Consider the following 23819-nt stretch of genomic DNA (forward strand, 5'->3'; position numbering starts at 1 on the left):
GGAAGCTGAACCCATTTGTCCAGAGCCCTCTTGGCACCTAGACAGGCTGGAAAATTAGCTAGTCAGGTAGACGTGCCACCCCCAGGCTATTACCACCCCTAAGGGTGGGCTAAATTGATGTGGACACGATTTTTCAGAAGTAGCCATCTTTGTGGTGGCATATTTAAGAATTCTGAGAACAGGAACTGGTCATTTAGGAGCGTAGTGACCCCCGAGGTTAGTAGTCCATTGGCTACTACACTACAGTCCTCTAACATCCCTAATTTAAGTATTTAGGGGGGTCCCGCCACCAGAATAGCAGATCCTGATGACCTGAACAAATAAGACGGACGAGAAGAGTCGCACAGCAAGAACAGAAGACCCTGCAACTGCCGGCCTGCCTGCTGACTTTGCCTATTGCACCAAAAGTCGACTTGTTCTGCAGCTGCTGAGTCCCCAAAACCCGGGAGACCTGCTAGCCTCTGCCCAGGAGCCTCGCGAGGGACAGCAGACTTGTTCCCTGCATCCAGGGGACAGCAAAAGGAGGACCAAGAGCCTCGCCAAAACCGACCGCCGCCAAGCATCACTGCCCCCCAGCCCGTGTCAAAGTGGGCCAACGGTGTATGCACGGTCCCCAAGCCTTCATGGTACTGGGTCCACTGTGGAGTGACTCCTCCTGAACTCCCTGACTTTGCCTGTAGCTTCTGTTGGCAAGCCCCCTCAACCATGAGTGTTGCCAGGAGGGAGAAACCAGACACCCCAAAGATCCGCTGAACCTGGACGCCCTGTCCTGAGAAGAGGAGGCCCAAAGGTCCTTCCACATTCTACAACATTGCAAGAACCGTAGCCACTAGTGGTTTTCACTGAACTGGTCTCTCAGTCCCCTCCTGCAGCCTTGTTCTACCACAACTGCTCTCCATAGGATAACTTTGGGCACGCAACGCTGTTTTGCACCTCTGCACCTGCCCTCTCTAGTGGCACTGATGGAGTTTTGCTGGTGCTGCCTTGAACCTTGCCCACCGCTCAGCTTAACTGCTAGAGAAGGGTCCTGTAATTTGCTGATAACTGGTAAACCGCATATGATTTTCTTCCCGTAGGTTAACATTGCAGATCTGAAAAGCATTTCTCTTTAAAAACGTACTTACCTGAATGATTTCCTTCTGATGACTATACATATATAAATTGGTGGGATCTCTTTCTCGAATCGTGTCATATGTATTGACCATTGTGTGTATTTGTAGATGTCGTGCACTCCTCTGGGTTAAGCCTAAGGCTGCTTGACCACACTACCCCCAAACAGAGTACCTTGGGATTGCCATGGCAAGCCTCCTGCCCCCTCTTAAGAGAACCCCTGGACTAGTTCCCCAATATCTCATTTTGATATGTCATATAAAGAGCCAGCTTCCTACACCTGGCACCTGGAGGAGATTCAGGTGAGGATTTTGCAGGTATATGTGTATCCACCAGCAATATTTGTATCAAAGGTAAGAAACGTATTTAGATATTAGTGCAAAGTGGGTTACACCTACTTAATCTCCGTGGATTTTTCACTATTGACTACCTGATTTTTGGACTTCTATTGTGAGTGAGACTCACTAATTGAGCCTCTCACAGTAAATTTATGTTCAATGTACTGAATGCTAATCAAATTAGTCTGCTTTTAAAGATGAGGCTGCTGCTGCGAAGCTAGGGTAAGACGCTCTGGGCTGGGTATGTGTCAAAACGTGAGCGGCAGTACATGGGAGACTATCCTCTCGCACAGCCCGGTCTCTGTGCACGGGTAGACTGTCGCAGAAGGGATCCTTCAAGGATTCATACTGAATTGGGGTAGGTCTTATAATGTGAGTGGGCATTCATAGTGTATGTCTGTGGTACTTACACTTTAACACATTCTAGGCAAAATCTGTACTAAAGTAGTTTTGCCCCACCTAGGTCTTCTGGTTCCAGCGAGGTATCAATCTTGGGGTAAATATGGATGATATGTGTGGATTTACAATTCCTTACATCATTTCGCCACTTTTTGAGATGCTTTAAGAATGTCTTAGTTCTCTGGCTCATCTGGTTCTAGGCCTTTTTCGTTCCCCATACTGGATCGAATTGATTACTCTCCCCCAGGAGGAGGATCAAAGACACTGCACACAATAGTCATCAAAAGTTCTTGACCCAGTTCTTAAGGAAGTAAGGGATGTTAACTAGCTTGTCACACTGCATCTGGGTTGGGACAGCCCAGGCCTCAGAAAAACAAAGGAGGATAGCCACACCTGTGAGGAGCTCCTATTTGAGGATTTTGTGGGAAGGGATTAGGTAGCTGTGTTAGCTAGGCAATCTCTTTCTTCAGACAACTTGAAGTTGCAGTATTGGAATGTCTCTGAATACTGTGCAGGCGAGTTGGCACAGGGATTTTTTGTTGTTTTTTTGCAGAGTTTTATATAGCGCGAACGTGACCCGAATCTGGTATCAGAGCGCTTTACATAGCACCAGTTACGTTACATGAGGACACACATTAATTTTGGTCAGGCACGGGGTGAGTTGATGATGTGGCAGCAATGGATTGGCCAGGCACCGTCGTGGCGATCAGGAGAGCGAAGCCAACACCGGACTCAAGGTCAGGATCGTGGGAGAGACTTCACTGCACAGGTGAGCCACTCGGACTCTAGCCGGAGATGTCCGATGCAGAATGGACATTTTTACGCGTATCCACCTGGATCCGGGGTCCTTAAAGCTGGTTTCTTCTTGTACAGGTCCGCTGTCCATGGGAGATTGGAGTCTTTTTCGAAGGCAGCAGAGGTCGCTGGCTGCAAGACTTGGTCGCAGGTTTGCAGAAGTTGGAGACCGGCCAGTAGGGCTGGGACCAAGGCAGTCGTCGTCTTCTCTGCAGGGTGGTTGTCTTTCTTCTCAGGTCATCGCAGATCTAGTTTCCAGGACTGGGGGAGCCACCTAAATAAATTTAAGGGCATTTTAGGGGAGTAGCAGGTGGGGCCAATGGCCTCCTTACCTGGGGTGAATACAGCTTCTATTATGCCACCCTCCTGTGGTAGGGGGTATAAACCTAGCATCTTCAAGATAGCGGTGGCTGAAAGATGTGCTTCGCCTCGCATCCCACACCTTAAGGGTGGAGTTGTCAGAGGTGGGCACACCTCCTATTCTCCTGAGTTTTTCCGCCAGTTTTCCCACCTAAAGTAGGGGTGTAAACCAGTGGCTGCCATCTGCAGGGGTGGGGGTCCTTGAAGCTTCCCTCTTTGAGCACTGGCCCATCCTGGGGGGAGGAGGTGTCCAGGATATGCATTGTTTCTGGTCCCAGAGAGCAGGGACTCTCTACCCAGGAATCCAGAAACCTGTCTGTTGGTGGCTGGCTGTCTAAAGCCACTCTGAGACCACACCAAGGTTGGTAGGTTTTCAGGGGGCACCTCTGAGGTGCCCTTTGGGTACATGGTACAATAAATCACACACCGGCATCAGGGAGGATTTATTGAAGGGAGTAGTTTGGTACCAAACACTCCTGTGCTCAGTGAAGCCATAATGGTACTGTGGAACTCGAGTTGTCAAGTTTCCTGCCCATGTACTCTCGATGGCTTCCCTGGCACTTACAATATTAGGGAATGGTCCCCAATACTGTAGAGGCATAGCTGCTAAAAATACCCTCACTGCTGGTATAGTGCACCCTTTTGGGCTATGAAGCCTGCAAGAGGGGTGACTTACCTATGCCTTCAAGCAGTGTTGGCTGGCATGGCACCCAGGCAGTTTCCATTTTCTCCCTCATAGGGGAATGCAAGCTGCAAGGGTAGTGGCATGATCCCAGTGATGGGGATCCCAGGGGACCTTCTTCAGTCCCAGGTCCTAGGTACGCAGGGTACCATTTGCTAGGGGCTTACAAGGGTAGAAGTACCAATTGGAGATTACAAAATCCTTCTGGTAGGGAATATTCATTTTACTCACCACCTCACAATTCCTACACACGTATCGACTATCTATTTGTCACCAGTAACGCCACTGCTAGAATCGTAGAGACGTCAATAGAACCCAGGGGTGGTATCAGATCACTCCTGTATCTCCGTCTCTATATCCAATGTAAAACCGACCACTCGTCAGTCCCTTTGGAGATTAAATGACGAAGTGTTAGAAAAAGAGCAACACAGGAAACTCATAGAAAATGCAATCCAGAGTTACCTTTTGAACAATAAAAGACATGACACGTCCGACCTAACCCACTGGGAGGCCTTGAAAAGCACAATTAGGGGTGAATTATTAAAATCAGATCAGCCATAAATAAGGAATAGAACAAGGCCCTTGATGAGTTAGAAAAGGAGAATTCGACCCTAGAAAATAAGCACATAGCATCTAGAGATGTCAGTAATGAATGTATTAGTGAATAAAAAATATGAATATAATACAATAATAAGTAATGGAGCTGGGGTATGGATTAATAGGCAAAATAAATTCAGGCTCTGTGAATCAAATAAGGCAGGTAAAAGCCTAGCTGCGATCTTAAAAATGTAAAGTACAGAAGACCACGATTAATAGTATAAAAGATCAAAATGGCGTAACCCACTCTGACCCAGATAAGATTGCGGAAACTTTCAAAGATTTTTATAATACCTTATATTCCAAAAATAAGGATGTAGACAAGACTAAAAGTCAGGATTATCTAAACGAGTGTGACCTACCAGCCCTTTCAGATTCAGAACAGTCAGAACTCAACAGCCCAATAACCACCCTGGAAATTGAAAAATCAATTAAATCGCTTAAATGTGGCAAGGCCCCTGGACCCGATGGGTTTAGTGCAAAGTTTTATAAATGTTTCCCATCGCTTTTAATTCCTCCTCTTAAATCTGTTCCACGAATTCAGTGAGGCAAGCAAAGTTACAGGGACACTGGCTGAAGCAATCATTGCAGTTTTACCCAAGGACGGGAAACACCAGACCCTCCCCAAAAATTACAGACCGATCTCCCTAATTAACTTAGATTGTAAGCTTTTTGCAATGATTCTGGCTAATGGTCTACAAAAATTCTTGCCTAAACTTATTCATCCATCACAGGTGGGTTTTTTAAAGAATAGACTATCCAGCGATAATACCAGAACCTTAGCCCATGTATTGGAAAAGGCTAAACTTACTAACTCACCTACTGTAGCCATCACGCTCGACGCCGAAAAGGCATTCGATAAAGTTGATTGGACATATCTAGAAGCGGCACTGAATAAATTTGGGCTAGGAGAAAATTTCACGCGGATGGTAATGTCTCTATACTTTAGCCCATCGGCTAGGGTCCGCGCAGGAGATTCGATCTGGCCATCCTTCCAGTTACAACAGGGAACTAGACAGGACTGCCCCCTTTCTCCCTCACTATTTTTATTCGCCATTGAGCCCTCCTTATATCACATCAGGAACAATGACCGTATCTCAGGGGTCCACTTTAACGATTATACGGTCAAGATCACCGCTTACGCCGATGATGTTTTTGTGGTTTCTGAGGAAGCTGATAAGGCTATTCCTGCTCTCATGTACTCAATAGAGAGTTTCTCTAGGGTGTCCGGGTATCAGCTAAACAAAGATAAGACTGAAGTAAAACTCCTAAATAACCTCGGTAGCAAAGAGATTATGGGAGACTCCGGCCTTTCATGGCAACCAAACATTTTTAAATACCTAGGCCTTGTCTTTGATAAAGACCTGATGTCTACCCTTCACATTAACGAAACCTTATTCTACAAAAAGATATCCACATTACTGGAAGGGTGGTCCCCTAAATATCTCTCTTGGTGGGGCAGGGCCGAAACTTTGAAAATGATGTTGACTCCTTTGGTTCATTATTTAGCTAGCATGCTACCAAAAACAAGGTTTATAAGCTTTTCAATACGTTCCTCTGGCAGGGTAAGAAACCCAGAATATCACTGAATAAGCTACAGCTATCTAAAGAAAAAGGCGGGCTGGGTCTCCCTAACTTCAGGAATTATCAAACGGCATTACTCTGCAAGCAAGGCGCCAACTGGTTGACAACCGGACTATACCCCAGTATGGCTGGATATAGAAAAGTCACTCATCGATAAAATGCCTTTATCTGCCCTCCTCACCATGGACCTCTCCCACCTTCCTCATTCACGTTATGTTCTCCTTAATACCAAAAGAGCCCTCCTGCGAATAGACCACCTTTATAAATTAAAAGTAAATAAGTCTAATATGACCTCTTTATGGCGAAATCCCTCTCTAAAGATTGAAGGTAGCATGCTATACTGGGAGCTCTGGTCTCAGAAACGAATAAACCTAGTTAAGGACCTCTATGCAGGGCCACAGCCGTTACCTTTCTTGACCCTTCAGAGCCGCCACAATTTAACCCCCATGGATTTTTACGACTTCCTAAAATTCAAAACTCTCCTCTCAGCACATTCTATTAAACCGTATGATCCATCGCTAACTTCTCAATTATCACTAATACTGAAAGTGGGTCACACTGTGTCCAGAATATACAAACTCCTTTTACCTAACCCTAGGAAGATGCATAAACGAAATGAGGCCAAATAGGAATCCGAACCCAACACAACTAATATCTCGTTTGAATGGGATAAAATATATAACACAGCCTTCTCGAATAAAATATCCCCTATTCTATCACAGACTAAATACATGCTGCTCAATAGGTCACACTGGACTCCAGAAAAACGTTTTAAACTCCGCCTAAAAGATAATCCGACATGCTGGAACTGTAACTCTGCTGTTGGAAACCTTGCTCATATGCTTTTCACCTGTCCCACCTTACAGCTATATTGGGATAAGGTTTATAAATGTATAGGTCACATTTTCAACATCAATCCTCCCATGGAATTTTCACATGTTTTATTAGGCGTCCTGGACCCAGCACTGGTCAATGATAACGATCGACACTTGATGGACCTCTTGCTCACCATAGCCTGTAAAGTAATATTGTGCAAATGGAGAAATTCTAAAGATGTATACTTTAGAATCTGGCAAGAATGGCTGTCCTTCCTAAGAGGTGCGGACAACCCGGCACTCGATACCTCTCCATGGCGTAAGTCTCACCGGAAACTCTGGAAATCCCTAGATGCCTCATCATTCTTATTTGACCCTCCATGAATCCAACCTATTGTGGTAATATATGTAACGTCATTGTTTCAACATTGCTATGAAGGTGTAGGCCATAATGGTTTTTAATCCTCTTGTATGTCACCATACTGTTTATTTATATGGTCACTCATAGTATATATACTCGTTCACGGCTGTTTTCTCACCCAGTGGCCTTCAAATAGATATTGGTGATAATCAAAAGGCACTTGAGCACGTCAACTTGTATGCATTGATTGATTAACTTGTATGTATTATTTGATACGGACCCATTATTATTGTTATTTCATTTCTTTTCTTTCTTTTCTTATCTTCTGGTATTTTATGTATGTATTTTCCTTTGTATTTTTGTTTCTTCAATAAAAATGATTTGAACAAAAAAAAAAAGTACCACCAATTGGGGATTTGTTTTTAGGGAAAGAACACTGGTACTGCGAACCCTAGAGACAGCAGGGACCCAGTACTCTACAGTCCAAAAGTTGCTTCAAAAGACAGGCAAAAAGTGGGGAGGTACAGCAACAGAACAAAGCAAACACAAGGAGATAATGTACGGAGCGCTGAAACTTTTCAGACACTCACCCCCAGTCACAGATCTGGGTTGAATCCATCTTTGTTCTTTAGCTCACTTCACCACCCCCGTTCAGACTCAGCTTTATACAAATCAGTCTTGACCCTGTGCCTCATGGGAACAGTTCAGCCCAAACTTCCAAGCCAGGTCCTCCCTGGACCGGAAACAAGCATCCTGGAACCGGTTTTGGGGTAACACCCCTCATCAGCCAGGCTAGATTGAATCCAGTGACAAAGTGAGCAAGGGACCCATGTCTGGGCATACCCTGCCAACTTAGGACGAACAAAACAAACACAAGGAGATGGTGGACGGAGCGCTGTTCAATACTTTGGTCACAATATGTTGTACAACGGAGTGTGTGCTTGGGGGATAGAAAAAGTCATATTATATATGACCAGCTTCGCTTTCCTTACCCTCCAATTCTGTAGATAAGTGAGCTTAGCTGAATTACTGGAATACTTGTTGAGAGCTGGGCTTTTAGCTGTTTTTAGTCTTATATAGCTCTCAGCCCTAAATGTGCAGTTCACTGGGTTTCCTTTCTATGAGTCACTGATTGTTTAAAAAAGGAGATTTTTTGTTGTTTTAAATTTTATGTTCTCCAGGATGCTTCTCGATATTTTGTACGTGTGCAGGACTGCAAATATAGAAAGGGTGCACAAATTGACCCTGTGAAATTCATATACTTTTGTTGTGAAGTGCTGTATACATACCTACCAACCTAGATTCTATGTGAATTGGTTTTCATATTTAAAATGTTTTATCAACAGATTTTGAGTCGATATATACTGGGAAAAAATAATAAACAAACTATTTGAATATTTGTACATTTATTTTTCTCCTTTTTTTCTTTTTGTTTTAATTAAGATCAATCCTGGATCTAAAGGCCCACCTTCATACCCTGGGACACCGATCATGAACTCTCCAGCTACAGGAGCCCTGCCCTGTCAGCCACCTGTGAGATTTGGACCTCCTCCTACAAGAATTCCTTATGGAGTTCGCCCTATTGCTGCCCCATTAGGTAAGGAAATATGCTTTGTTTTCATGTAACGTATTCATATGCGAAATTGCATCATGTTGCTGTCAGGCCTTTGTAGGAACATGTATTCACATATCAAATGAGATCTGTAGAGAAGGGAACAAACCACGGCAAGAATTTAAATAGGTTTCTCTAAGACTTTATGGTTCTGGCTATGTTCTTCAGACTGCTCCTTCCTAAAGCCCTGTATCTGGCTCTTTAATTGAAAAGATAACCCATCGTGACGTGATGAGAACTAAATCCCAAATAATGCAAACATAACAGTTTGGCTGGAACCATGTGATTTTTTTTTTTCTGTAGACCGAGAGTGCACGCTTGTTTGGTGCTGGCTGCCTAAACAACTTGATGGTAGTTTTCCTTTTTTAGCTTCATACATAGTGATTCAGCCAGTGGAGTTAGCATTGTCCACATTGACCATCAGTATTATGAAGGGCTGTGTTCTTCTGCTATTAAGGTATGACAGACTGCCCTCCTTGACTTGAACCAGCTTCTGTTGTGAAGCTGTAGTTGTGAATACACTTGTCTTACATGGAAGAAGTAGGTTTGTCACATTTGTGGCTGTAGATGAATATGATCCGCTATCTAGTGTTGGACCCGGAGGTTTGCAACTTGTTTTTCTTCAAAGAAGTTCAAGAAACAAACTGTTGTAACTCCACCCTTTGTCCTTAATGAATCCGCACACTGGCTCTGTCTACCTCAGATGGTTTTATTTCGTGTTTGACTATTCAAGAATGCTGCCCTAGGTCAATGCGTTCATTCTTTCTCTAGGTCATTCTTTTCCAGATCATAGTTGTTTCTCGGGTCCATTGTCTTCCGTTTCCAACGCTATGATGTGAACATCACTACTGCATCAAGAAAAGCTGCTTTTTGCATTGTCGAGACTTGGCATCCTACGTGTAACACCTGAATATTTTGATGCCTCGCAGATACGAGCTGTCTTCCTCTCGACTTTTCACAATCTTCCCCGAGAATGTACCTAGGGCAGCATTATGCAATCTACTCCATTCCGCTTATGCCCCCAGTGTAATACAAAATACCTCTGGAGAGATTGTGACGAGGGCTGCCACCTCTTTTTCTCTCCAGAATACGCAAGCATCCTGTGAAGCCAGAAGGAGGATGGGAACACACTGCCTCACATCCCAGCACTCAGTTTGGCTCCAATGCATCATTATCAATGCAGTGCATGATGGCACGCACTTCAGTAGTAGTCTTTAATTTTTCACCCTTGTTGATGCAGTCTCTGCTGTGTAACTCTAGACACCTGTCTAGAGATACACAGCACTGTCTGAACTGACAAGGGTGAAAAACTAAAGCGAACTACTGAGGTTAGTGTTATCATGCACTGCATTTACCATGATGCATTGGGGCGAACTGAGTGCTGGCACGTGAGGCATTGTGCTCCCACTTTTGTCTTTTTTTTTTTTTTTAAATGCTCCCTTGAGATAGTAAGCTGGCAAGCTTTTGCTGATGCACCTGTGCCCAGTGATTGGTACTGAGACCTGAGAAGACTTTAGGAAGCATTTCCACCCCCTAAACAATGTGTTGCTCTCTAATGAAGAACAACAATTATCCTGAAACACTTGTTGGAGATGCACAGCACTGGCTGCACCAACAACAGTGTAAAACTAAAGACTCTTACAGCAGTGAGTATTATCAATCATGCACTACATTTGCCATGATGCACTGGGGCGAACTGAGTGTTGGGGTGTGAGCCAGTGTGCTCCCAACCTCTTTATCCTAGGAAGCCAGCCTTCCCTTCTGCTGCAAGTAAATACTAAAGTACGGAAGGTGGAATATTTTGTGCATCAATTTACATGCGTGAAACAGTGCCTATTGCATCTCTTTCTCAAAATGCATTTCATTTTCAAAATGTTTTTAAGGACAACCCTGGGGAGAGGGGTTGGCCTAACGGCTAAGGCGCTCGACCTCAGACCTGGGGATCTGGGTTCGAGTCTCGGTAACGACGCCAAAACCCTGTGATTCTGGGCAAATCACTTAATCTCCCCGTGCCTAAAATGAAAGTGTGTCCTCGTGTAACGTAACTGGTGCTATGTAAAGCGCTCTGATAACGGATTCGGTTCGGTTCTAGTTCGCGCTATATAAAACTCTGCAAAAAAAAAAAAGGAAAGGATGTGTGTGTAGCACAAAATGCAGAGACTAGACATGTCTGCAACACCCCGAAATGTTCGGAGCCGAAGATTTGCCAGGCAGCTAGAAAGAAGAGGACTGTACTTTGGGCATTTTGCCAGGCCAAGCAGGAAGATCCTTTTTCCAAATATTTAAGAGGAATAAGAGTTCCTCACGCCAGCAGCTCAAAATACCCTAGCTTTGGGGCTGAAGATGAAGTCGACTCCGCATGCGTCTACTGTGCCCGAGGTCCATTAGCAGGCATCAAGCCATAAACCGCACCAAACTATGGGTCCTGCACTTCGAGCCAGGTTGGGTTACCAACAAAGGTTGGGTTAATACTGATGAAGGTATCACCCAAGTTTACTGAAACACACCACATTTGAAGCTCATTCGGCACCAAGGCCCGAAAAGTAGCACTCCATGGCAAAATCAGTGCCAGGTTGGCTTCAAGCTGTCTAAAAATACGCTCTGAGCTGAAGTAAACAATGAAAACCACTCCTCAACTGCCACAGAGGTCAGTGCCAAAGACCCCCTCTCCCCCCCCCCCCCCCCCCCCCCATCCCCCCTTTGACACTGAGATGCAATATCACAGAGGGGTCCTTCGAGAAGCTGGTAAATGCCCTGGATGAAATACAAAAGTAGATTTGTATTTATCCAAACACAGGCAGGATGCTTTCTAAATCTCAGACTTCTAGACTCCTCTGCATCCCTAAAAAGGGTGTCCACCCGCTAGAGAATCAGGACTTAACCCTTTCAGACCATCCAGTCCCAAAACCATTGGAGACCTGGCCACCAGTCCTGTGCCATTACCACCACTTCCATACACACCTCCTCTTACACTACCACCGCTACCACTATCCTGTTTTCTACCTGAGCCACAAGATACTGACTCAACCCGGTGGTTATTTTTATCCTCAGGAGCTCTATGATGAACCATTTAGCCCACGAGAGGAAAATTATTTTTGAAAGGATTATGTGGTAGACCGTAAAACCCAGACCTAGAGACAAATACTACTACCAAATTCCCACCCAATAACACGATTGCATATTATGCAGCAATTCAAAGGGCCTCGGAACACCACCACGTTAAACTGTATACTGGGGAGGAGGGGGCGACCTTCTTGGCAAAAAACTGTCCCGAACAGAGCGCCCAGTACATTATCGACCAGTGCTTAATGGGATATTACAGTCGGCTGTAAGAAATTTGGTTGTTAGTTGGGTGGAGTGGAACCCTACTCAAGCACAGCCATAATCCTTGTCATGATGAACCACTAAATTAACCTGTGCCTAACCCTCTGGTAGCTTGGCACAAAGCAGTCAGGCTTAACTTGGAGGCAATGTGTGAAGTATTTATGCCGCACACAAACCGTATTAAGGTGAAAACACAAAAAATCCTACACTAATTAAGAAAAATAGAGTAAATTCTGTAGTAGGGGATCTCTGTGTATAGTCATATTTTAGTGAATAGTCCCGCTCATGTGCGGGGACCCCGGAGCAATCAAAAATAATCTCTTAAGCTGTCTTCTTTGAAGTACTGCATAGACACTTAAGAGAGAATTAAAGACAGATAATGAAGCCTATACATGCAAGGCTACACTGTCCAGTACTTCAACTAGAAATGCAAGGATATTCCACCAATATCACACCTAGACCTGTCTGCCAGGTTTCACCATGGAGAACACTTCCCCCCTTTACCAAATCATTGGAATGATAGAGAGGAAGGACAAGACAGACAAGCCCCCATAGGCTGCCATTATGTGGCTTAAAAAGGGATACCGTGCCTTTAAGAAAACTTTCCAGAACTCTCCTGGTATCCCAGAATGCACAGCAACTACCTCCACTTTCAGTTCTTTTTTCTGGCTCTTGCTAGCAGGACCCTGGAGCATTGAGCTCTCCCTTTTTGGGTTTTTAATAATAATAATAATATCCACATTTGTAAAGCGCACAATCACCCGTTAGGGTCTCTAGGCGCTGGGGGCCATCGGGAAGATTAAGCAAGCTATTGCCCAGAGTCACATGGTGCTGGGCTAATCTGCCGCCGGTGCCGGGGATCGAACCATGATTCCCAGATTCCGGAGTCAGTCGCCCTGGCCGTGGCGCCACACCTCTGTCGGACTCCCCTCGGACGAAGGTGTTCCCGATAGTCGAGATTGTCTCCTTCCAGGAGGTGTTGCTGCGAGGAGCGGCTAAGCTGGGCATCACACTCACGGTGCCTGCGCCCTTGACTTCCGTCATCTTCGAGACCCTGCACAAGAAGCAGTTGTCTCGCCCCTTGTTGCCGTTGGTGCCAGGGCTGGTGGAACCCACCATGGAGCTCTTCCTCACCCCGGCGGTTACGAAGTCAGCGCCTTCCAGGCTGCAAAAGAAGTATCGGGCTTCTGACTCGGATCCAGCGTTTCTTCGCTTGGACCCTGCGCCAGACTCAGTGATTGTGACGGCGGCGAGGAAGCAACACGCCACCACCCCGTCATTGACCGTGCCTCCTGACAAGGAGAGCCGCTGGATGGATTCGGCAGGCAGGAAGGTCTGCGGGACGGCCTCCACGATTATGAAGGCCGCTAGTGCCTCAGCCTTGTTGGGACGTTATGATCGGTCCCTCTGGGAGTCCCTCTCACGGTTCGTGGAACTCCTTCCCCGGAATAACAGGGAGGATTTCCAAGAAATTCTTAATGAAGGACTGATGGTCTCCAACCAGGTGATCAGCTCGGCTGCGGATTCCTCCCTCCTGGCAGCGCACGGATACTGTCATGGGGTCAACCTGAGGCGCCACGCCTGGCTGTGTCTGACGTCCTTGAAACCCGAGGCACAGCAATCTACCCTACTCAGGCGAGACCCTCTTTGGTAAACATGCGGACGAGGAGATGGCCCTCATGAAGGCGGAGGCGGAGACCTTGACGGCTGTCTGATTGGAAAATCCGAAGGAACAGAAGAAGACCTTCCGCTCGTTCGAGAGACGGTACGGGGTGCAAGGTAAAGGGCAAGGTCGACAGGCTGGGCAGCAACAACAGCAGCAGCAACAGTTCCAGCGGTGCCCGTTCCAAAAGCGCCAGAGGGGCCGTGGTGGTCAGCAGACTTCATCCGCGACCAAAGGCCCGGCTGGGTCTAGGCCCTGAGGTGCTTCTTCCCCCTCATCCGTTACCCTCTCCGATGGGGGGAAGCATCCAACATTACCTGGCAGAGTGGAGAAACATTACTCAAGACAAGTGGGTGCTGAATATTGTTTGCAATGGATACAGTCTTCGGTTCACCAGTCCGCCTCCAGCGATTCCACCGGTTGCCTCGCAGTTCGGCTGCGCGAGCTCCATTTGGAGGCCGACACCCTGTTAAGAAAAAGGGCGATAGAAGACGTCCCTCTGTCTCAAAGGGGAAAGGGCCTTTACTCGCGCTTCTTCCTGGTGCGGAAGAAGGACAAGAACGAGTTCAGGCCCATTCTGGATTTGCGACAAGCAAACCAGTGGATTCGGAGGGAAAAGTTTTGCATGCTGTCTTTGCACCAGATTTACCCTCAGCTGCAAAGGGGAGACTGGCTTTGCGCGATAGATCTGCAAGATGCGTACTTCCATGTGCCCATTGCACGGAAACACCGGAAGTTCCTGCGCTTCCTCATCGGCACCAATCACTATCAGTACACCGTACTCCCGTTTGGACTGAAGTCTGCACCCAGGACGTTTTCCAAGTGTATGGCTGTGGTGGCAGCGCACCTGCGAAAGAACAAGGTGTTTGTCTACCCGTACCTGGACGACTGGCTGATCAAGGCCACCACCTTCCAGGAAGCACAACTGCACTTCAACAGGACGGCCGTCCTGCTGAATCAGCTGGGGTTGCACATAAGTATGTCCAAGTCTGTTCCGATCCCGGTCCAGTGCCTGCAGTACTTGGGAGCCTCCACCAATACGCTGTCAGCAAGCGTGTCTCCTTCGGAGGAGAGACACTTATCACTCCTTCGGAAGGCTCAGGCTCTCATAGCTGCTCCATCTACAACAGTGAGGACGGTGTCTTCTCTACTGGGGTCGATGGCCTCTTGTATCTTCCTCACCCCACATGCGCGCCTGCACATGAGGCTGCTGCAGGAATGCTTGGAGGATCAATGGGACCAGAGGACAGGGTGCTGGGACGACAGTGTTCAGTTGTCTCTTCATGCCCAACAGTCCCTGAGATGGTGGTGCTCGGCAGAGAATATACTCAGAGGGGTTCCTTTCCACAAGGATATCCCGACTCAGACTATCGTGATGGATGCGTCTCTCCTGGGCTGGGGAGCACATTCAGACCATCTACAGATCCAAGGAACGTGGTCTCCAGCGGAGTCCACGTATCACATCAATTTCTTGGAACTCAGAGCGGTTCACTTGGCACTGAAGGCCTTTCTTCCGTCCTTCCAGACCAACTCCTCGCTTGTACAGACGGACAATACGACCACGATGTATTACCTCAACAAGCAGGGGGGCTCAAGATCGCGCACACTGTCACAGGAGGCGCAGGCGATCTGGCACTGGCTGCTAGCCAGAGGACTGACGATAACGGCGGCTCATCTGCCCGGTGTGCAGAATGTTCAGGCGGACGCGCTCAGCAGGTTGCTTCAGGAAAACCACGAGTGGGTCATAAACGACGAAGTGCTCGACGACATCTTCGCCATGTGGGGCACTCCAGACGTGGACTTGTTCGCCACCGCCAAAAACAGCAAATGCAGCGACTTCGCCTCGAGGTATTACCAACCGGGAACTCTGGGGAATGCGTTATGGATCAGCTGGTAGAACAGCATTCTGTACGCTTTTCCACCCATTCCCCTGATTCCATCAGTGCTCATCAAGCTGGCCCAGTCGCGGATGATCCTCATTGCTCCGGAATGGCCCAGGCAGTGGTGGTTCACGTACCTGCTTCATCGGTCGATCCTGCGTCATCGGCGGCTGCCGTGTCGGCCGGACCTTCTCACGAAGTTCGGAGGGCAGATGGTGCACCCCAACCTCTCGTCGTTGAGTTTGGCGGCATGGCTCCTGAGATAGTGCAATATGGCCACTTAAATCTTCCTGAGGATTGCATGGACGTATTGAAGGAGGCTAAGAGGCCGTCTACTAGGACCTCCTATGCTTACAAATGGAAGAGATTCTGCATCTGGTGCATGTCTAAGAACTATGATCCGACGACCTGCAAGGAGGATGTCATCCTTCCATACCTTCTGCATCTAGCTCAGTCTGGCCTTAATTTCCATTCCATTAAGGTTCATCTTGCTGCATTGACTGCTTACAGGAAATGCCCTTCGCAGACGTCCTTCTTCCAGATTCCTGTGATTAAGGATTTTTTGGAAGGGTTGAAGAAGGTGTTCCCTCCTGTTCGGCTTTGTTCGCCTGCATGGGAACTGAATGTGGTGCTTTCCAGGCTGATGAAGGAACCTTTCGAGCCTATTCGCTTCGCTGCAGCACCTGTCTTGGAAGGCGGCGTTCCTCGTGGCCATTACATCGGCCCGCAGGGTGAGTGAGATTCAGGCATTGTGTTGCCAAGAACCTTATACTAGGTTTCATGCTGCTAAGGTTGTTATGCGTACTCACCCTAAGTTCCTTCCCAAGGTGATTTCTGATTTTCATGTTGATCAGACTATAACTTTACCGACTTTTTTTCAGAATCCTTCCACTCCAGCGGAAAGGTCTCTTCATTCCCTGGATGTCAGAAGGGTGTTAAAATTCTATCTAGATAAAACCAAAGACATTTGCAAATCTGACCAATTGTTTGTCAACTATGAGTCGGTTAGGACTGGTCTGGCTACTTCAAAGCAATCTATCTCTAGGTGGATTGTGTCTTGTATCCAGCTTTGTTATCAGAAAGCGAATAAGACCTTAGGGGGTAAGCCTAAGGCTCATTCCACCAGGGGCAAAGCGGCTACAACAGCTTTGCTTCGTAATGTTCCCATTGCAGAGATCTGCAAGGCTGCCACTTGGAAGTCGCTCCATACCTTTGCTAAGCATTACTGTCTGGACTCTGATGCCAGAGCAGATGCTCAGGTTGGGCAGGCTTCATTGAGAAATCTGTTTGCACACTAGTGGTGTTGCCTTATTTTTCTCCACCGCCGGGTTGTTTTTGGATGGACTTGCCATTCTATTCACTAGATTATGACTATTCACTGAGATCCCCTTCTACAGAAGGAGTAGTTTCTTACCTGTAACTCCAGTTCTGTAGTAGGGGTATCTCTGTTATAGTCATAAGCACCCGCCCTCCTCCCCGGTGGAGAACAGGATGAAATGATGAATGATACAGGTCTAGCTGATGCACCTGCAAAAAGAACTGAAAGTGGAGGGAGTTGCTGTGCATTCTGGGATACCAGGAGAGTTCTGGAAAGTTTTCTTAAAGGCACCGTATCCCTTTTTAAGCCACATAATGGCAGCCTATAGGGGCTTGTCTGTCCTGTCCTTCCTCTCTATCATTCCAAGGATTTGGTGGAGGGGGCGGGGGGGGGGGGGAGTGTTTTCCATGGTGAAACCTGGCAGACCGGTCTAGGTGTGATATTGGTGGAATATCCTTGCATTTCTAGTTGAAGTACTGGACAGTGTAGCCTTGCATGTATAGGCTGCATTATCTGTCTTTAATTCTCTCTTAAGTGTCTATGCAGTACCGCAAAGAAGACAGCTTAAGAGATTATTTTTGATTGCTCCGGGGTCCCCACACATGAGCGGGACTATTCACTAGATTATGACTATAACAGAGATACCCCTACTACAGAACTGGAGTTACAGGTAAGAAACTACTCCATCTACTAAATTATTGTACAACAAAATGAAAAAAAAAATCCAATTGGAGGAACCAGAGATATGCAGTTTTAAAGATTTATGCTAAGTATAGCACCGAAAGGCACAAAGCACCAGCCATGACTTTCACACATTCCAGATACTGGTTTTAGAGGGCGTAACTGGATTTGGATCAGGTAGCCTGTGAAAAGGTATGTGCAGGAAACATACATCACTGAATTGCACACCACGTATGTCTATTATTTGATGAAGGCATTGGACCCCAGTTGCATAGAAAAACTGCAGACAATTCCCCACAAACATGTCGTACTTGGACTACTATAAAATGATTGTCAAATACCTAGCTACCCAAAATAAAATAATGTGTTCTGAAGCTGGAAATGAGAAAAATATATGAAATATCAAATCTGTCTATCTAGAAGTAGCGTAAGAGCAAGTTAGGTTAGACTAGAGAAATTGTATTCAAACCTTAAGTTCAACAGCCCTTACAGGTCAGGATGCTTAAGACCTCCATGAACAATGGTAACAAGGCATTACTAATGTGGTTCAGCATATGTGGTTTATGCCTTGCCATGACGCTAATGCCTGTGAACAAGCTATAAACAAAGGTATTTAACCTGCGTACAAAAGTTTGGAATGAAATACAATGAGATCAAATGCTTTGGTGTGTGTAGATCCAATTGTTTTCCTCTGTCTGAGTCTATGAGGCAATAAGCAGTTATCTGAAATTAGCTAGGCTCTATTATGACAACGTGAAATTCAACCTTGTTACTGTTCAGTATATGCTTATTGTTGTAACCATTAGTATATACTTTCAATCGTTTCAAATAAATAACAGGTTTTATTTGGCCATACTTTCACTGGTTAACCAGTGTGGCAAAAAGAATCCCGTTATAAAACCCATTGCATACTGTTTTTATTTTATTTTGGCTACCCTTTCTAGATTCAGACTGCATAAGATTCTTAATGATCTTTTTTCTTTTCTAGTTCGTGGTCCCCCGATGCCTCTTGGTCCGAGAGACTTTAAAGCAGGCCCTCCACCTGGAATGCGGGAAATTCCACGTGGGCCAATGTTGCCACCGCCACCTTCAGATGCAAGAGAATATGCACGCGGGCCTTTGGGCCCTCCTGGCCCATATCCTTTGGGTCCACCGCCACCACTACTACATGGCCCACGAGATTACCCTTCTGGTCTTCCAAGAGATATGATTCCACCCGGGGCCAGAGATTACCTGCCAGGCCCTCCACCAGGAGCTAGGAACTACCCTGGGGGCCCCCCTCTAATCCCTAGGGACTACCCAGGAGGGCCTCCACCAGGTCCTAAGGACTTTCCCAGCGGCCCCCCTCCAGGTCATAGGGAATTTCCGGGGGGCCCTCATCCAGGACTTCGAGACTATCCATTGGGACCTCCACCGGGCAGAGACTTCCCCGGAGGTCCTCTGCACCCGCGAGAATACCCACCGGGCCTTCCTCAAGGACCTAGAGACTATCAACCCCGTCCTCCTTCAGGACCTAGAGACTTACCACCCGGGCCCTCGCCCACAGCTGCATCCCAAAGAGACAATGAAAATGCCCAAGATGCAAGACAATAATGTGGAACTGATGCAATGGACAGTAGAACTGCATTTAAAATGGATTCATTGGTTCCAAAACACGAATGTAAATTTTAACTGATTTTTAGGATTTCCTTTATATTGTCAACTTCCTAAAAGTTGAGATTGTACCTTGAAAATATGCATTATTGATTTACAAAACAAACTGGGATGCAAAAAATGAATAGTGGTGGTGGACTGGAGACAATTTCACCAGAAAGCTGCAGCGCTTAAAAATGTGCAATATTGAAGCACCTGTGTATTTTTCCCTTTATTTTTAATTTATAGTAGCCCTGTAACTAGTGTTTGTGAATAATTTAAAATCTCATGAAAACGTAATCGATAACATTTCCTGTGGAAATATATTTTAAAAGTAAAATGCTATTCTGACTGCCATTTCATAACACAACCTGTTACCTTCTCATTTCAGTTTGACACACATATTGAGAATAAAAGTTAATAATTTGTAACATCTGGTTTTAAGCACCAGAAGCACAAATGACACTGTATTCTAGAAAAAAAAACATTACTAATAAAGCCAGTAAATGTCATGTTTTTCATCTCTGTAAGCTTGCTTTGTTTCAGTACGCTCTCATGTGGCATACTGGATGTTACTCTTCTTACATGCTATACAAGATAGTCATACTAACCCTGCAAGACTTAATTTCCTAGTTTATTAAAACTAAGTGTAGGGAAATGTTGGGCTGTACCGATTTGTGAAGGAGGCTGCTATAACTGCTGCACACATATAATAGAAACAAATCTTTTCAATTTTCTGTGATTCGATAAATGATATTATAGCTTCTAAGAAATGTCCATCTCTTAATCTAAAAACGATTTGTTCTTTCCACTTCATTTTATCTGCCATCCGCTTTCTTTTCTTTAGAGATAATGGTACTTACAGAGGTATTTTCAGGAGATATTTACATTTGCTTTTGAATACATGTATTGAAAAATAAAGGTGACCTGTTTACCAAGAAAAACATCCCAAAGTTTCTAAAACATTTCTATCATGCTTTTAACCACTCCTATTCCATGTGTGTTCATTGTTCATAAGAATGGTTGTCCATCTGTTTGCACAGTCATTTTATTGGACTGACTGAAAGACACGTGAAGGCATTCAACAACAGGGTGAGTATTATACTTAATAGGTTACCAAAGGTTCCCAATTCATTAGAAGTATTTGAAGTATCTGGAAAGGTAAGCTAGAAAGTTATAATAAAATAGAATGATGAAGGGGGTCAGATAGTTTTTGATTGCAAGGTGTAGATTTAATTAGTTAAACAAGCTTTGGCAAAGGAATTTGGTCTGGGTTTAATGTCCTAATTCCTGTAAAGACAAAATGTACATTTGTGTATGCGTTAGTAACGTTGAGCCTACTAAAAGGCACAGAGAGGTAAAATAGTCCCTCACACAATGCAATATATGCATTCCGTTGGAGACAGAAGGATACGCCCAAACAGCCAATAGCATTAGGTTAGAGAGTTATATTATCCTCTGGGCAGTGGCTTATTGAGGCTGTTTAAAACAAGCCAATAGATGTCCCATCTCTTAGCCAAAAATAAGGGTCATAACTTTCTGGAATAGCAACAGCTCTGTATGTAGTGAAGTATGGTGATGTTGCAGGATCAGCCAGATGTACAGGACCAAAATGTACCCATGCGTAAATTATTTCAAAGTGTTATGCTGTGTTTCCTTAGACTACTAAAAAAACTATTCTCTTACCCCCATCTAAGGGTACCCTCATCCTACAATTAATAGGGAGCTCATAAGGTGAATGAGGTAACCAATGTTAGAAAAGATTTTTCTGCATTAGTAATAAACCTTAGGGTGTTGTGTATGTCTACCCAGGGTATTCAAAGCTCAAGCTCATGAGTTGGAGGTCATGATATGTTTTTTGCAGATTCAACAGCAAATTCGTCCGAGTGTTTAGAAATCCTATACATTGTGAAAGACATAGGCTTCACTAACCCTTCAGCTATGAGCCAGGCAGTAGGCAGCCCAGTCACCCCCCACCACCTACATTAGTATAATGAATGTGGGGCAATGGTCAGTCTTGTGAGAATAGACGATTGTTTGATTAGTGAGTTCCACAACTGTATTCCCCATGGATGTACGCACACAAGAAATCCACACTGTATACTTGAAAGGTTTTAATGATAATTTATACCCTACCCTAGTGCAGATTATATGAATAAAGGTTGTAAACAGGCCAGTCATAATAAAATAGGCAATACAACGTTATTAAAAGAATGGCAACATGTTAGATGGTTTCAATGTAATAAATCGATGCAGGAATCCATCCTTTCTAGCTCCACGAAGAGCTGAACCAGTTCAGCACCAAAAGCCCCTCGCATTCATCACTCTCCATGTGTGGGATGGGCGGGCTCATACTCTCCGCGTTGGCCCACTATCCCCGTCCGCAACAACATCCACCGCCCCCGTCGTGCTTTGAACTCCCTGTCGGACCACGACTTAGACACCCTTCTCCGCTCTTTTGGCCCAGGCCCGGTAAAACACACATCGTCCACACAACTCCCCATACCCACAATTCTCACAAATCCCACTAGGCACCCAACTCTTAGTAGCAGAAGCTCCGTCCCCAACAATCTCAGAAAAATCCCCCTCGCTCTAGAACACTCGACCACCCTTCTCACCCCCAGACTCAAATGCATCCTACTCAATTGCAGATCGGCCCAGAGGCACTCCTCCAACATTGCAGATCTCGTCACATCAATGGATCTTGACCTAACCATTCTGACTGAAACGTGGCTAACTGAAGCCTCTACACCTATTATGGACATACTAGTTCCCCCCAATTACCACATCATTAGACTCGACAGGACCGGCAAGACGGGCGGGGGAATCGCATGCATTTTCAGGAGCAACCTCTCCGTTACTAAAGTCACTTCCCCCTCCCTCACATCCTGTGAACTCTTCTCTCTTGATATCTCCAGCGAGGGCAAACCAGTATGTGCTCTGCATCTCATCTATCACCCGCCCGGGGACAACCTCATCTTCACCCAACAACTCATGGACACTATCTCATCCAACGCTGGTCGGCAGATCACGCAAATCTACCTGGGTGACTTCAATCTCCACTGGAACAATCAGAAAGACGCAGTGGTGAATAGTCTCAAAACTTTCCTTAACGCTCTTAACCTCACCCAAATATGCAACAGCCCAACACACGACAAAGGCTCCATACTTGATCTCATTATCGCCAACGAGGACTCTACCCAACTGGGGGCAATCCAACCTTGTGATTGGTCAGACCACCACATTATCACCTTCTTCATCAAAGAAAAAGTCAAACCTACCACGGCTCAACCCACCAAATCTAAGATCTGGAAAAGGGACATGAAGAATCTTAACCCCAACTCCCTGCCTCCCCACCTCTCAGGTCGCCTCCTTCCCCCTCCTGGCGCCTCTGATGTTCAATCACTGACTGACCACTACCTCGACTCTATGAACTCAATAATCAATGAAGCCGCACCACTGCAACTAAAGAGAGTCTCCACCAAGATCTCGAACCCCTGGTATGACGGCAGACTTAATGAAGACAGGCGTACTATGCGAATGGCAGAGCGCACATGGAGATCTGACCCCTCATCGCGGCATCGCAAAATGCTTTAGAACAAGAGAAATGCCTACTTTAGGAAAATCAAGCGTGCGAAATCTGACTTCTTCAGCCTTCAGCTGGACCAAGCAAAAAACAGACCAAGAAAACTGTTCGAACTAGTCAAAACTCAAACCAAGACGCAACCCTTACTATCAAACGACACAACAAACGACATCCCGCACTGTGAAGACTTTTCTGCTTTCTTTAAGCTAAAGACCGACAACATAAGAAGTGACCTCCTCACTGATGTAAGCAGATACCCTAGCCACATCAAAATGTCCAACGCCCAACCTAAAAATAACGCATCTTGGACGTCCTTCGACACCTACTCTGAAGAAGCAATACACAAACTGCTCGGCACCTTGAAGCCCTCTAATCACCTCACAGACCCCCTACCTGCTAATGCGTTAAAAGACTTCACCCCCGTACTCCTCCCACTCTGGACTAAAATCATTAACAGCTCCCTTCAACAAGGTCTCATCCCAGATTCCCTCAAGGTGGGGCAAGTCACGCCCATACTGAAGAAACCCACAGCTGACCCGGCGGACTTAAACAATTACCGCCCGATCACCAATATCCCCACTCTGGCCAAACTGCTGGAAAAATGTGTGCAACTCCAACTAACAAAACACATTGACCAGTTCGACCTCCTCAACCTACATCAATCAGGCTTCCGAGCGAAACACAGCACGGAAACGGCCATGACACACATAATTGATGACGCCCTCCAAATCCTTGATCGCAATGATTCCTGCCTCCTCATCCTCCTGGACCTCTCCTCAGCATTTGACACGGTCAAACATGAGAACCTATTGGAGCTGCTAAACACTAGAATGGGTTTATCCGGGACTGTGCTCAAGTGGTTCACTTCCTTCCTACACAACTGGTCTCAGAAGTTCAAGATCAACAATGTGCTGTCCGCACCTGTGCCAGTAGATTTAGGCGTCCCACAAGGATCTTCCCTCTCACCCACGCTGTTCAACCTCGTCATGGAACCACTCGCCACCTTGCTCCAAGCGTCCAATGTACACTTCCATATGTATGCCGATGACACTCAACTTTACCTAAAGGTACAATCCCCGGAA

The 23819-nt window shown here is 45.9% G+C and overlaps 1 protein-coding gene across 2 annotated transcripts in view; it reads left to right on the forward strand.

Annotated features, from left to right (window-relative positions):
- Positions 1-20097, forward strand: part of MIA3 (MIA SH3 domain ER export factor 3) — a 353545-nt gene extending 333448 nt beyond the window's left edge. For both annotated transcript variants that reach the window (XM_078649820.1, XM_078649821.1), the window contains 2 exons: positions 8485-8638; positions 18508-20097. In XM_078649820.1, the coding sequence (XP_078505946.1) occupies positions 8485-8638; positions 18508-19112 (759 nt within the window). In that variant the 3' untranslated portion in view covers positions 19113-20097. The remainder of the gene's footprint in view (positions 1-8484; positions 8639-18507) is intronic.
- Positions 20098-23819: the final 3722 nt, after the last annotated feature.

The sequence above is a fragment of the Lissotriton helveticus genome, chromosome 6, assembly GCF_964261635.1.
Source record: "Lissotriton helveticus chromosome 6, aLisHel1.1, whole genome shotgun sequence".
Lineage (NCBI taxonomy): Eukaryota > Metazoa > Chordata > Amphibia > Caudata > Salamandridae > Lissotriton > Lissotriton helveticus.